Source organism: Perognathus longimembris, chromosome 24 (genome assembly GCF_023159225.1).
Source record: "Perognathus longimembris pacificus isolate PPM17 chromosome 24, ASM2315922v1, whole genome shotgun sequence".
Lineage (NCBI taxonomy): Eukaryota > Metazoa > Chordata > Mammalia > Rodentia > Heteromyidae > Perognathus > Perognathus longimembris.
In genome coordinates, this window is record NC_063184.1 from 30,476,567 (window position 1) to 30,491,706 (window position 15,140).

The 15,140-nt window shown below is 56.4% G+C and overlaps 1 protein-coding gene across 4 annotated transcripts in view; it reads right to left on the bottom strand.

Annotated features, from left to right (window-relative positions):
- Gab1 (GRB2 associated binding protein 1) overlaps positions 1–6,811 on the bottom strand; it is an 85,118-nt gene extending 78,307 nt beyond the window's left edge. Inside the window, exon 1 of one of the 4 annotated variants that reach the window (XM_048333703.1) lies at positions 6,634–6,811. In XM_048333703.1, the coding sequence (XP_048189660.1) occupies positions 6,634–6,705 (72 nt within the window). In that variant the 5' untranslated portion in view covers positions 6,706–6,811. The remainder of the gene's footprint in view (positions 1–6,633) is intronic. The other 3 variants (XM_048333705.1, XM_048333706.1, XM_048333707.1) reach the window with 3 other exon arrangements.
- Between the last annotated feature and the right edge of the window lie 8,329 nt (positions 6,812–15,140).

Genomic DNA, 15,140 nt, shown 5'->3' on the forward strand with positions numbered 1-15,140 from the left:
CTCAGTTTAGAAATACAATCCATGTTTCTGAAATACACACAGAGCGACAAGAAAAGGCTAAAGAAATGTTCGGAAAACTTGAAGGTAACTTACATTTCTTTTCTAAAGCTCTGCTCCTTTTCAAGCTCCTACAACTTCCACCTTCCCAGAGCTGTGTGTGGGGTTCAAGCAGCTTCTACTAAACCAACCACATGGAAACTTTTTGCTCTAGATAATACTGCAAGACAGGCTTTGGCAGCTACACGTCCTAATCAGAAGGCTTCAAGAGCTAAAGTAACAGAGATAAGGACCAGATATGCATTACAGGCACACTGTTAACTCTTCTTTCCACAAGCAGGCAGTTGGGGGTCAGGGCCTAGGACATGACACTGTCTATCCACTGGGCCGTGAGAATTTTACAATCAGGGATTTCTTTACATGTCTTTAATTGTCACTATCAAGGTGCTATCTGCAGGGATTACAGTTACATAAGTCAGGTAAAGAGTAGTACGTTTCTTTTTGGACCATGTTCCCTTCCCTGGCTTTCTCCTCGTCTCTCCCTCCCATCCTCGCCCACGAGTTGCAGCGTTCATTTTCAATACCGTATTAAGTGAGTACCACTACAGCATTTGTTCACACACACACACACATACACACACACACACACACACACACACACACACACACACACACACACACCTGGAATGGTCAAAAACTTCTAGCTCCTGATTCTTCCTAGCAATTCTATTTGCCAAAAAATCACTACCTGTAAGTCATTAAGACTCCCGAGCCATCAGTCTGGCAACGTAGACGCTATTTGTTTATTTATTTATCTTGTGCTGGTTCTGGAGCTTGAACACAGGGCCTGGGAACTAGCCCTTAATTTTTTTGCTCAAGGCTAGCACTCTATCACGTGAGCCAAAGCTTCATTTCGGCTTTTGATGATGATTAATTGGAGATAAGCCTTACAGCCTTTTCTGCCCAGGCTGGCTTAGAACCATGAGTCTCAGAACTCAGCCTCCTGTGGGCTAGGATTACAGGTCTAAGCCGCAGCTTTTATTGAACAAACATGGAAATCCGCTATCATGAGTCACTTTTCCTTATACTGATCTAAAGCATCATGTTCATTTTTATGTATCCAGGAGGGAAGAATAAAGACTTGAAAGTGTTCTGTATTTAACGGAGGTAAAAGGAGTCACGGAAATGTGTCTTCCATCCAAGTTCCAATGGCAACTCGGTGTAGAAACCGCTGCGCGAATGGCAGGAATGTGCAATGAGCTGAGGCCCTCCATCAGCAGTCAGAAGGGGTTTAAGGGGACCCTGTGGCCTTATTCTCTTCCCTCCCAACTCTGGCTGGCGCTCATACAGCTGGGCTAACATGGCTCCCCTGGTCCAGAATCAGCCGCTCGCTGACCCAAGGCCCTCCGGCTGCAACCCAGAAGCAAAGGAATCACAGGCTCTTTCATCCCTCCTCCCACTGTCACCTAAATGCTGGCGGAATGGAGTAGACGGCTCAAGGCGGGCCTAGAGAAACCTTAAAGGGCACACGTCACTTGGAACTTGCCTGTGCGCTTATGCCAAGCCTGACGCACGCCTGAGTTCCGGGTCCGCACGCCGTCCCTGAGCTTTTCCCACTCCGGGGGGGGGGGGGGGGGGTGGTACGCTACCATCTGAGCCACGCCTACACTGCTGGCTTTTTGCTGGTGAAGCGAAAACAGTCTGACAGACTTTCCTGCCCAGGCGGACTTCAAACTGAAACATCCTCAGCTCTCAGCCTCCTGAGCAGCTAGGATTCGGAGGGCACCGGCAACCAGCTGTGCTTTGGGAATCTTTCTAAGTCCAGGTGACAACCTGTTTATTCTGTTTGCTGGGAGCCCCATGCAGAAAATACACGGTGGCCCTGAGGCCCACCGACAGCAGAGAACGTTCGGCCGCCGAAGACACAAAACCTTTTCAAACCAAAAGTTATAGCTGGCATCCGAACACCATGGGTGAAACTCAAGGGTTCTAAGGTATTTCCTTTTCTCTTTCTCCCTCTAAATCCAACCTGCCCTTAGGATTTTTGCCATAGTGGGGCCTTACCTCAATGCTTCCAGTAGATTCCAATTCATCGGTGAAGTGCCCTTTGCCCTGCCCGCTTCTTAGTCTGAACTCCTTGGCAGTTACAGTCCATTGACCACTTTTGCCAATTACTTATACATGGCTCTTAGATCGCTGCACAGTCCAGAGTCTAGGCGTCTATGCCGGTTAAAGACTAAGAACGCAAGCCAGGCAACCAGTGGCTCACACCTATAATCCTAGCCACTCAGGAGGCTGAGATCTGAGGAAGACAGTTCGAAGGCAGCCGAAACAGGAAGCCCTTCAGACAATGATCCACCAACAAGCCACAAGTGGAGCTGTGGCCCCAATTAGTAAAGCACTAGCCTGGGGCCAATTAAGAAAAATAAAGCCCCAGGACGGGCACAAAAAAAGCATAACTGCTACCCTGAGGAGCAGTAACTAGGGGACCTCACTGAACTAGTCTGCCCTAGCCATGTTAGTCTTGGAGGTCAAGATGCTGGAGGCCAGAAGACCCTTTCCAGGCGGGCTTGCTGAATCTGGTTGGATAAAGATGGCTGTCAGAGTGACAGTCAGACAGTATCTAACTGCACTATCCTCTCCGCCTCCAGCAGGGAGATGACTGACAGTTACCATGGCAACAACTGGACAGAACCCTAAGAGGGCCACTCAAGGAATAGGCAGGTAATCCCTCCACTTTATTCACCTCTCCTCCTCCCTCATCTCTTTCACCCTGGATCTATAACATCCTGGCCCTTGCGTCTGGGGGCTGTCCCTTAATTTATCCACTCAAGGCTGGTGTTCTACCATTTGAGCCACAGTTCCATTCCCAGCTTTTTGCTGTTCACTGAAGATCAGAGTCTCATGGACTTTCCTGCCTGGGCTAGCTTTGCCCCATAATCTTCAGATCTCGGCCTCCAGAATAGGTAGGATTATGGGCCTGGAGCCACCAGTGCCCCGCTGAGATATGCCTTCCAAACAGTAATTTTCACTCTTCAAAAGACAACAATCTCATTTAGAGATTCCGCAAGTTTGACATGGAGAGCTTAGTATTTATCATGAACCCCTCCCCCCCCCCCCCCGCACAACAAAAGAATTACCTATCATTAACTACTATAAAGGCTTCATGTAATTGCTAGTTAAAGGATGTTCAAGAACAGAAACAATAGTCTTGTCTGTCATACTTGAAAAGGGAAAGGGGAAAACATCAGAAATCTGAACGGAATGTTTACACGCACACCACCACGAGGGAAACAAGAAACATTTTCTCCAACAGCGTAATTACATTCCTTCATAACAGCATTCCTAAAAGCTCCAGAATCCATCCGTCCTCGGTTGTTACTGGGGATCCTGAAAAGGGCAGGCGGAGCTTCCAGAAAGCACAGGGGTGAAGTCAAGGGTCTTGACTTGCCCCCGAGCCAAAAAGATGCGGATCCGCCTCCCCTGGCTAGCCTCCCCTTCCTCTGCCCTGCATCAGCTGCTCACCCAGTGGGTGAGGCTATGTCTGGTTCGACGCCCATTTCCAGAACCAGGAGTGTGCGGTTCACAAAGTCCAGGCAAGAAGTGCCCAATTCAGCGGCAGGTGCAGGGCAGAGGGAGCGCACGCTGGGTTACAGATCACCTACCCGAGAGCTGGCTGTCCGCCTGGCCTGCAGGTTGTTCTCTTGCTGGGGTGGCGCACCTGCCCACGGCCGGCAGCCAAGCCACGCAGCCCCGTGCCCACGCCACAGGGAGCCCATTCTGCCACTCTGGTGGACACCCACCTGGCTGGAAGCCAGCCTTTGCTTCCAGATTGACCTTTTATTTTAGCTAACATTTCTATCCTTGATGACGAATCAGCATTCCTGCTTTAAATAAGTCTTTGGACACCTACTAAATATTCGTTGTTGGTTCATTGGAGAGTAAGAGTCTCCTGAGGGGCTGGGGATATAGTCTAGTGGCAAGAGTGCTTGCCTCATATACATGAAGCCCTGGGTACGATTCCCCAGCACCACATATATAGAAAATGGCCAGAAGTGGCGCTGTGGCTCAAGTGTTAGAGTGCTAGCCTTGAGCAAAAAGAAGCCAGGGATGGTGCTCAGGCCCTGAGTTCAAGGCCCAGAACTGGCAAGCTTCAAATGGCGATCTTCAGAACTCAGCCTCCTGATGACAGGATTACAGGCACGCCAGGCTCAGAAAAGGACTTAAGAGAACATGAATCTGTCTCAAGTTCTTTTGTCTCCTGTCACTTCCCCTCCCTGGGAAGTCCAAGACAACCATCGACTGTTGAGAAAAGCAGATTAAAAAAAAAAAATTGGGGCTGGGGATATGGCCTAGTGGCTAGAGTGCCTGCCTCGTATACATGAGGCCCTGGGTTCGATTCCCCAGCACCACATATACAGAAAACGGCCAGAAGGGGCGCTGTGGCTCAAGTGGCAGAGTGCTAGCCTTGAGCGGGAAGAAGCCAGGGACGGTGCTCAGGCCCTGAGTCCAAGCCCAGGACTGGCCAAAATAAATAAATAAATAAATAAATAAATAAAAATATAAATAAATAAATATATTGCAGCTGTAAATGGAATTCATCCGAGAGCTGGAATTTGAGATGACTTCAAAGATAAAAACTAAAACAACTTTTTCATCACTTGCAGGCCCTTAACAATCATGCTAATCAGTTTCTCGACTACCCCATTAATACTCTACACGAAAAGACAACTGTCAAAGTCCCATGAGCAGCAACACATTTACAGCAGAATCTCGGAGCTCAAACTCTCCAGTCTCATTTAGTAATTACAGTAATCAAGCACCCAAGACAGCTTTTCACATGAATCCACACATTAAAAACTATTATCAAAAATGGAGGTGGAGCAAAAATTGTGTGTGTGTGTGCGTGTGCATGTGTGTGTGTGTGTGTGTGTGTGTGTGTGTGCCAGGACTGGGGCTTGAACTCAAGGCCTTGCCCCCTCCCCTAGCTTTTCAGCTCAGGGCTGGCGCTCTACCCCCTGAGCCATAGCTCTACCTCCAGTTTTTGGCGGTTAATTGTAAGTGAGTTTCATAGATATTTTTGCCCTGGCTGACTTGGAATGGCCCTCCTCAGACCTCAGCCTCCCCAGTCACAACAGCATCTTCTTGTGTGTGTGGGAGCCAAAAACACGTGAAAGAATGCATCCAACTTCCATGATCATTTTCGCTAGCTGGCAAATACATCGTACTCACACACACACACCACACACACACCACACCACACACACCACACACCACACACACCACACACACCAAACCCACTTAGGTACAAGAGTAAATGCTTTGCTTTCCTTCTCACACACATACAACCTTTTTCTTCACAGAACTCAGAGCTGAGAATAAAGCAAAAGAAAACACTGGCACTTTGATTTTTTTTGGGGGGGGGGGAGGATCAAGTTAATATATTCACTGGGGGCAGTCATTCGGGGAAACTGACAGCCGGACAGGCAGGATTGGGAAGGGGTGGAGGGCTCTGGAGAGGCTTTATGATGGGTGGCATCAAGTCCTCCCATGAAGCCACTGGTCTGTCACCAATCCCGGCGGAAGGCAACCCATCCCGTCAGGTTGACTAGGACGCCTGATGGACGGTCGGGGGTAGGCAAGCCAACAGCGGCGCACAGGTTCCACCTGGGCTCAGCACGGGTGTACACGGCCTTCCACAAGACACAGGTTCCACGAACACGGGTGGCAAACGTCTACTTAAAGAGGGGAACACACGCTACCTGGGAAACTATCTGCGGACCCATGCTCCTGGAAAGCTATCGGTTGCAGACACAATGTCATGTCTTCCCTGCCCGGGGGCCGCGACCAAAGCGGCCGCCACGGGGGAGGGGGACATCGGTCCCCCAACACCTCCCTCCCTCCTCCCCCAGGAGGACCCCGATTTCCACTTGAGTTCAGGTCGGTTCTCTCCAGGAGTGTTTCCTCCACCCCTACCAACCCAAGCGATCTTTCTCCCGGCCGGGCGCCGGCGGGCGGGCGGCCAGGCCGCGCGCGCCCTCCCGGTGCCTCCCCGACCGAGCGAGCGAGCGAGCGAGCGATCGCGGCCGGCTTCGGCTTCGGCTTCGGCTTGACAGCGCGTCCGGAGCTGCCAGACACCAGGCGCCTTCCCTTCCCAACCAGACCGCCAGGGCGCACGGGCCCCGCGCCAGGGTCCCCCCCCCCCATCCGGAACCGCGCGGCCGGCGGCGGGGCGCGGGACCAACTTTCTCCCCGCGGCGGGCGGGCGGGCGGGCGTGCGCGCCTCGGCGGTGCCGGACTCCACGACCCGCGCGTCCCGGGGCTGACGGGGGTTGGAGGGGGGGGTGGGAGTGGGGTGTGCCGGTGCCCACAGGCTCCATCCCTCCGGAGGGGCCGGCTGCGCCCCACCCCGGCCCCCTCTCCACGGCCGGGAGAGCCCGGCTGCGCCCCGGCCCCGCGCGCAGGCCGTGCGGAGTTGGGAGGAAGAAAAGTTGCCCCGGGCCGAGTGGATGCAGAGCGCCGGGCTCCCCCCCCCCCCCCGCCCGTGGGCAGAGGCCCGGACGGCGGGACCCCCCCCTCTCCCCTCGCCCTCCCCCCGACGCCCCCCCCATGCGTGCGCCCCCCGCGTCTACTTACATAACGCTTCAACTTTTTCTCCGGGGGCGACTTGCGGAGCCATCCCGAGCAGACCACCTCGCCGCCGCTCATGGCGCCGCGCGCCGGTCGGGCTCCGGGGCCCGGGCGGCCCGGGGGAGCGGTGCGCGCCGTGCGGGGAGGGAGGGAGGGAGGGCGGGGATCGGGGAACCTCGCCGGCCGCGGAGCCCCCGGGGGTCGCCCGCCCCGGAGAGCGCGGGGTTTCCGCGGGACGCGGTCCGGCCGCGGAGCTGGAGCTCGGTCCCCGGCGCGCTCCGCCCCCCGGGGTGGGGTGGGCTGGGGTCGGGGTGGGGGGGGGGGCCGGGACCTCCGGAGAGCGCGCTGGGCCGGGCGGGTCACGCACCCGCGGGGACACACCGCACACGCACACAATGCCCCCCGGCCCCGCGGCTCGGCGCGCCCGGCGCGGTCGTCGCCCCCCTTCCCTCTCTCTCCCCGGGGAGGGCGGGTCCCCGCTCGGCGGAGCCCGGGAAGCCGCGCAGCCCCGGCGGGCGGCGGGCGGCGGGCAGGTCCCGGGCCGCCGAGGGAGTCGGCGCCCGGCGCACGGAGGTCGCCGGGCCGGCCGGAGGGTGGGGACGGCGACCGCGGGCGCGAGGAGGGCGGGGAGCGCGCGGCCCCGGGTCCACTCCGGGGTGGGATCCCACGGCCCCGTCCCCCCCCTCACTCCCCGGCGCTCCTCCCCCAGCCCGGGGCGCGCGGCGGGGTCTGCGCGGCCCGGGCCCCGGGTCCCGACGCCTCGTTCGGCCGCCCCGGGCGCCTCTTCCTCCCGCCGCTCGGGCTGGCTCGGGTTCGCCCAGACTTTTCCCCCCGAAACTCCGCCGGAGCGCGCGTCCAGCCACAACAACAAGGGCCGGGAGGAGGGCGGCGCGAGGAGGGCGGGCCGGGCGGGCGGCCGGGGAGGAGCGGGCCGGGAGGGCGGGCGGGGCGGGCGGCCGGGGAGGAGCGGGCCGGGAGGGCGGGCGGGGCGGCCGGGCGGGCGGCGCGGGGAGGGCGGGCCGGGCGGGCGGCCGGGGAGGAGCGGGCCGGGCGGGCGGGCGGGGCGGGCGGCGCGGGGAGGAGCGGGCCGGGAGGGCGGGCGGGGCGGGCGGCCGGGGAGGAGCGGGCCGGGCGGGGCGGGCGGGGCGGGCGGCGCGGGGAGGAGCGGGCCGGGCGGGCGGGCGGGGCGGGCGGCCGGGGAGGAGCGGGCCGGGCGGGCGGGCGGGGCGGGCGGCCGGGGAGGAGCGGGCCGGGCGGGCGGGCGGGCCGGGCGGCGAGGGGCCGGGCCGGGCCGGGCGCCGTCCCAGAGGCACCCTGGGATGTGTAGTCCGGGCTCGGGCGCGGGGGTCCCCGCCGCCGGCCGAGGCCTCCGGGATGGGGGGCGTCGTCGGGGCTCTCCGCCGGCGCGTCCTTCCCCTCCGGGTTCACTCCGAGCCCCGCCCCGCCCCGCCCTGTCCGTGGCGGGCCCCCCCGGTGGGGCTGCCCGGTGCCCCGCCCCCCGCCGGTCCCCTCGGTCTGCAGCGCCCCCCGGATCCGCGCCGCCGCCGCCGCCACCTTCTCCCGTCCGACGGGAACAAAGCCCCGGAGCGGCGCGGATCGCCTCCGGGTCGCCGCGGGCGCCGGGCACCGGGGTGGGGTGGGGCGGGGGGCGGTGGTGGGCTCGGTGCCGCCTGGAAACACTTGCTCCGCGGGGGCTGCCGGCGACTCCCGAGGCTGAGACCCGAGGACCTTGGTTCGAGGCCACCCTGGGCAGGAAACTCGGTGGGACTTCCATCTCCCCGTGAGCTCATGAGCCAAGGGGAGCGGAGATGGCGCCGTGGTTCAAGTGGCGGAGCACCGGCCGTGAGCCAAAGAGCCGAGGGTTAGAAATCAGGCCCTGATGGGCTGGGGATATGGCCTAGTGGCAAGAGTGCTTGCCTCTTATACATGAGGCCCTGGGTTCAATTCCCCAGCACCACATATACAGAAAACGGCCAGAAGTGGCGCTGTGGCTCAAGTGGCAGAGTGCTAGCCTTGAGCAAAAAGAAGCCAGGGACAGTGCTCAGGCCCTGAGTTCAAGGCCCAGGCCCTGAGTTCAAGGCCCAGGACTGGCAAAACAAAACAAAACAAAAAAACAGAAATCAGGCCCTGAGTTACAGCAAGAGAGACATGGGGAGGAGAGGGAAGAGGGAGGGACTGACAGAGTCAGAGAGAGGGAGAGAGAGAGGAAGAAGAAGGAGAGGAGAGAGGGGGAGAAAAAAGAGAGGGAAAGAGAAGAGGGAGAGGGAAGGAAAAGAGACAGGGGGTTGGGGGAGAGAAGTGATCTCTGTGCGCAAGGAGAGGCCACCCCCGCTCCAGTCCCAGCCCTTTCCGAAGGGGACAGTTGTCATTTCCATGCGCTCCCATTTGGTGTTTCTGGTATGTTTTTTTTTCTTTAGGTAAGACGTTCCGGCATCACATTTCTCCATGAGAAATCTCCACCACTCCCTGTCTTGTTTGAGACCCCTGGTGTTTTTCTCTACAAAGATCAGGGCCGCGGTGGGGGGTTCAGGACCGTCTCTAGGAATAGCCAGTGTTTTAGAAGGGAAATCTACCATGGTTTGTACAGTACGGGCCACTTTTTTTTTTTCTTTTAGCTCATCCGTGAGATCGCAATGTGCATCTTTATGCCAGAAAAGGCCGCGGCACGTGAGAATCTCAGATTGTACTCACATGGCAAACATGGATTGAATGTCTAATAATACTTGCTTGCTCCCGGAGGGTCTGGAGCACAATGGAGAGGAAAGCAAGTCTTATCCCTGCTTTCCTCTGTCCTAGAGGAAACGGTTTCCCGCATAATTAACCCTACAGTGTCTAGAATTGAGTTGACAAGTGCAGTGCAGAAAACGAGTCTTGTTGGTCCTATCATAGATGAGTCTCCCCACCCTAACCCCCGTGCAAGTGAGGGGAAAAGATTCCCCTGAGGAAAGGACTTTAAACGCAACTCCTCAAGCAGACATTGGCCTGGCCTGGAAAAGAACATCCCAGAGAAAACCAGAAACTACTGGTGACACAGATCCTCAGGCGGGAAGGAGGAGGAATGGAACTGAGCACGGCCATGAAGCCGGCACCATCCTCGTGGGAGGGATCTCGGAGGCCGGTGCTGCTTGGAAATCCTCCTGAGGTCAGTCTTTTCCTTACAGCCGGCCTCCCCGGTGTCCCCTGTAATCTCCCCATCACCCCAAGGCGGCCGCACCTCGTGGGACCTTCCTGGGCACCTCCAACACCCCACTTCAGTGTCTTGGAAATTCACCTTTATAAGACATACAACTCAGTGGCTTTTAGGATATCTCCTAAATCATTCAACTCACCACTCCACAAACAGTCATAAACCGGAAAAGAGCCTCCCCCACCCCATTCGCCCGAGAAACCGTCCTTGCGATCTCCCCCCTAAGAGCGGATGGCCTGGAAGCTTTGTGTTCCAGTGCTCTGGGCACTTCCTGTCAATGGGCTGGTGCCCTCTGTGCCAGCTACTGTGCCTTCAGGGCAAGGCCCACCACGTCAGTGCTCTCCAGCGCTCAAGCGTGAACTGGCCACACGGACTCGTTGGGTCTTCCCTGGGTTTGCTGTGATGAGTAACGCCTGCGTCTCCATCACGTTTCCAGACCTTCCTTCTCTCCCATCAGCCCCCTTTTCCGATGGTTTACCTCAAGGAAACCAAAGCATTCAGACCGACCCCGTGGAACATCACGCAGGCAGACGGACCGGCCATCCCCACTGCTCCCCGGCAGATAGAGGACATTGACCTGTCTCCCTGCAGCCCCAGGAAGAAATGTCCCTGTGCGACTCTGATCTCCAATAAACTATTCACGTGGTGGAGTGCTCGCCTTGACACAAAGGTGCCCAGGCACGACGCCTAGGTTCAAGCCCCGGGACCAGCCAAGACATAATTTTAAAAATAATAAATACTGCTGGGGCTCTGGTGGCTCTCGTCTCTCATCCTAGCTACTCAGGAAGGAGGCTGACATCTGAGGACCAACCTGGATTGGAAAGTTTGTAAGACTCTTATTTCCAGCTAACCAGTCAAAAACCAGAAGGGGAGGTGTGGCCCAAGGGGCAGAGCATCATCAGCCTTGAACAGAAAGGCGTAAGCAAGAATGCCAGGCCTTAATTTCAAACCCCAGTGCCAGCACACACACACACACACACACACACACACACACACACACACATACACACACACACACAAAACCAAAAAAATCAAACCGTATACTTTAACGACATGTGTGTTACTACATGTAGATTATACCTCAATAAAGTTGTTTTTAAAAAGTCAGCAAAAATGGGCTGGGGATATAGCCTAGTGGCAAGAGTGCCTGCCTCGGATACACGAGGCCCTAGGTTCGATTCCCCAGCACCACATATACAGAAAACGGCCAGAAGCGGTGCTGTGGCTCAAGTGGCAGAGTGCTAGCCTTGAGCGGGAAGAAGCCAGGGACAGTGCTCAGGCCCTGAGGCCAAGGCCCAGGACTGGCCAAAAAAAAAAAAAAAAGTCAGCAAAAGGAAAGCTAGGCGTGTGGCCAAATGATAGAATGCTTCCAAGTTGCAGTCCTGAGTTCAAGTCCTAATACAGCCCCAAACAAAGTAAATAAAAACTAAAGTAAATAAAAAATAAAAACAAAGCAAATAAACACCTTTGTGGCTCACGCCTGTCGTCTTAGCGACATAGGAGGCTGAGATCAGAGGACTGCGATTTGAAGCCAGCCTGGGCAGGAACGCCCATGAGACTCCTATCTCCACTTAACCTCTAGAAAGCCAGAAGTGGAGCCTGTGGCTTAGTGGTAGAGAGACAGCCTTGAGCAAAAAAGCTCAGGAACAGCAACCCAGGCCCTGAGTTCGAGCCCCAGGACTAGCACAAAAAAAAAAAAAAACCCACCAAAGTAAACCCCCAAATACCCTATAATGCATATTTGGAAGCTTTCAAAAACTAAAAATATAAAAAAAAATATATATATATATATATATACATAAATATAGACGCAAGGGAAAAAATAGCAAAAGACTGAAAGAGGGCTTTCTCGGTGAGCGACAGAGGGACGCCAGGACACGGTTGAGGGTAAGGATGGGCGGCCACACCAGCGTACCGGTGTTTCCTTTTGGAAGTGCATGCAGTCGCACGCTTCCTCGTGCACACTTCTGAGTGTCTGTCGTACTGCGATTCAGAAATCCTATTTCTAACTGGAAAAAGCAAGTCTAGCTGCGTCTGCGATGGCGGTGCAGAAGTCTCTCAGGGCAGGCATTGGGTCGGCGCCTGTGCTTTTCCAGGTGGAAGGGCTATGTCCTCCGGCGTTCCTCAGAAAGCTGTTTATTATTCGGTTCAGTGAGGGATGTGCCTCCTTTAGCTTCAAAGGACTCGGCAGCCCCTTCCCGACAGGAAATGGTGAGAGGCCAGGGGGCGGTGCCTGGGTGTGGAAGGCTGGCCGTCCCCCCCACCCCCCACCCCCACCCCCATGCTTTCCCTCCCCACGCCTGGTCTCTGGTGACAGCGCAGGGTCCCACTCCAACGATGGGAAAGCCAGTGCTAGGCTGGGCCAAGCCAGTGGGATTTGTCCTGCAAGTGTCTGGAACAGAGAGTTGAGTGAGGGACGGGCCCTGGGAGCTGGCAGGACATGAGTGCTCCAATAAGGAGCCACGAGGAACGCTGTGGGGGTGGGGAAGAAGGTTCTGGAAGCAGAGGGCATCTGGTTGCAGCCTCTCCGGGGACCGTGCTGGAGTGCTTGCTCTTACAATCCCGGACTTTTCCTGCAGTTAATGACAATCTCTCTTCTCGTTTAATGTAACCCCCCCAGTGGTTTCTTTTCCTTGCAACGAAATCGTTCCCACACCAGACACCTGGAAAATAATAAAAGTAAAACCCAGTACAGTGGTCCACGCCTGTAGTGTTAGCTACTCAGGACATGAAGACAGGAGGATGTCTTAAGCTCAGGAGTTCTAGGCCAGCCTGGACCACGTAATGATGAGACCTGGTCCCGGATGTAATTTGTTTTTTATAAGAATAGTAATCAAAATAACTCAAAGTAAGTAAAACTCCAGGTTATGGGGAACTAAAGGGACGCTTTCTATTTTTAATAGTATCTTAGATTTAGGATAAAATCTCAGCAGTGTCCAAGTCCAACGTCTCCCGCATTGCAGGAATCCCCTTACGTGAAGGCTCGGTGGGCTCTGCCTGAGCACTTCAAGTCTTGCCTTTCTTCTCTATCATTTTGTCAGTCATGGGACTTGAACCCAGGGCCTGAGTGCTGTCCCTGAGTTCTTTTGCTCAAGGCTAGCGCTTTTTTAGGTAGTTAACTGGAGAGAAGAGTCTCACAGCCTTTCCTGTCCACGGCCGGCTTTGAACCTTGGTCCTCAGAGCTCAGCCCCCTGACTAGTGAGGATCCAAGTGTGAGCCCCCAGCACCCGGCAATAATCGCTTCTTTTATGCGTCGTCCAAGAGCAAACCGGGACGCACTGGGTACCTGACACTCGCTCACGGACTCTGCCTGCCGGACTGGGCCTCAAGCCTGACAGTCCCCTCTACTGGGGACTCAGAGCTGGGAGCCAGGGAAATCCAGCTTCCCGCAAGAAGGCAGTGTGGAGAGGGCAATGTCCAGCGCACAGAGGAGAAGGGAGCCGAGGGGAGAGGCGGAGGCCCCCGGCCCGGCCACATTTCATTTCCTGGCTTGGGCCCTTCCCCTGCTGCCTTCTCAACCTTCCGTTCTGCCGGACCCTCCCGTTTCTTAAGGGCGATGTTCAAAACAGTTAAGCATTACTGTATGGGAACCAAAGCATCAATAGATGCCAGTGATAATAACTGGTTTGGCCATGCTTACTCATCTTGCCCTTTCATCCTTTGGATACAGCCAGCAGTGGAGAACCTTCTCTCTTTTTCTTTTTTGCCAAGGACTATTTATATGTTTATTCTATTGTGTATTGGTAACAAAATTAAGGATACAACTCTGGGCGGCTGACAAGAAGCATATGGATCCATCCAGTCATGTACCAACCGAGTTTATGGACCTGCGGTGGCCCCAGGGCGTGGGAAGCTATACCTACCTCTTCATGAGCTGAATTCGTCAATGAGTTGTCTGTCTAGCCCCCATTGTTTTTGTTCCTCTGTGCCACACTGGGGCTTGAACTGAAGGCCTTGCCCTTTTGCTCGGCGTTCTTGCTCAAGGCTGGCTCTCTATTACTGGGGCCACAGCTTCGCTTTCAATATTTTGCTAGCCCGTTGGAGATAAGAGTCTCGTGGTGTTCGTCTTCCTTGGGTAGCCTCGAACCATGATCCTCAGCTCTCAGCTTCCTCGGTAGCCTCCACTGCAGGCATCATCGGGGTCACCTGGCTTCCAAGAAGTTTTAACTGATGATGGCGAACCACTGCTTTGGCTAAGCAAAGTCCCCGCATTTCCTCGTGAGGAGGAGCGTGCCCTGCGTGGTCTGTGATTGTGAACGACCCCCTTACAGAATGGAGGTGGCAGCTGAGAAATCAGTCAGCTGTTGCCCGGCTGATGAAATGTGACTTGAAGATCCACGCGCGCGTGCACACACATGAGGATGACAGCGTGGCGTGATTAGGATACAATGCTATTAATGCAGCCCACAGGCAGATTCTCTTTTAGAACCACGAAGGCACAGCACAACAAGCTTCTGATTAACAAGATCACCAAGGCTTCCTATAACTAGCCAAGCTAATTTTTTTTTTTCTTTTTGCCTTCACCCATTCCTGGTGATGAGGTAGTGTTTGGAATGGAGGCGGAGGGCTCGTCACGTTTCATTCCCTTGTTCCTCCACTGGCTTTGTGTGCTCCGGGAAGCTTTTAAAGTAGCCTCCCTCGCCTCCCTCACTCCTGCTGGCGTGGTTTCACCCGGAGACTTGAAAACCGTGCCCTGCCGCATGCACCGTGCGTGCTGAGGCTCGCGTGACACTCTCGCTGCGGCCAGGCTCCGTCGGTGGCCGGGTTCCCAGCTGGATATCAGATCTTGCCCAATCTCCGCAGAGCTGGACTAAGGTCCAGCCGCCGAGCCGGCGAGCAGCCGCGCCCCCGAGCCGGGCGCTAGGGTGGGATGGAAAGGTGAAGGAACTCTGCAGACAGAGGCAAAGCTGAGTTGCAAAACAGACGGGCTTCAGAGGCAACGGCAGGACTAGGGTTAACAACCCGGGGGACGAGGCTGGTAGACCGCGTAGCCCCTAGCTGCTTCGGTCTGCTCCGGCCAGGGTCCTCTGCCACCTCCTTGGCCTCACCGACTTGGGGTGCCCAGGGGGGAGGGGCCCGCTGGCCTGCCTCCAAGGTGCTTGGAACACACACAGATCAGGAGGGCGTCCAGGAAAGAGCCACTCAAGACTTGCGAGTGCATGAAGAGCCAAGGCTGGGCAGCATGGGACGCGAAGTCTACACGGGAATGGAGGGCCCCCCCCCCCAAGGAGAGCTGTACAAGGGCCCCTCCCCGCCCCAGGGGCCGCTGGGAGGAGGGGGGTGTGAATGCCCTGGCCCCCTCCCACCCATCCCCCACCCCACCCCA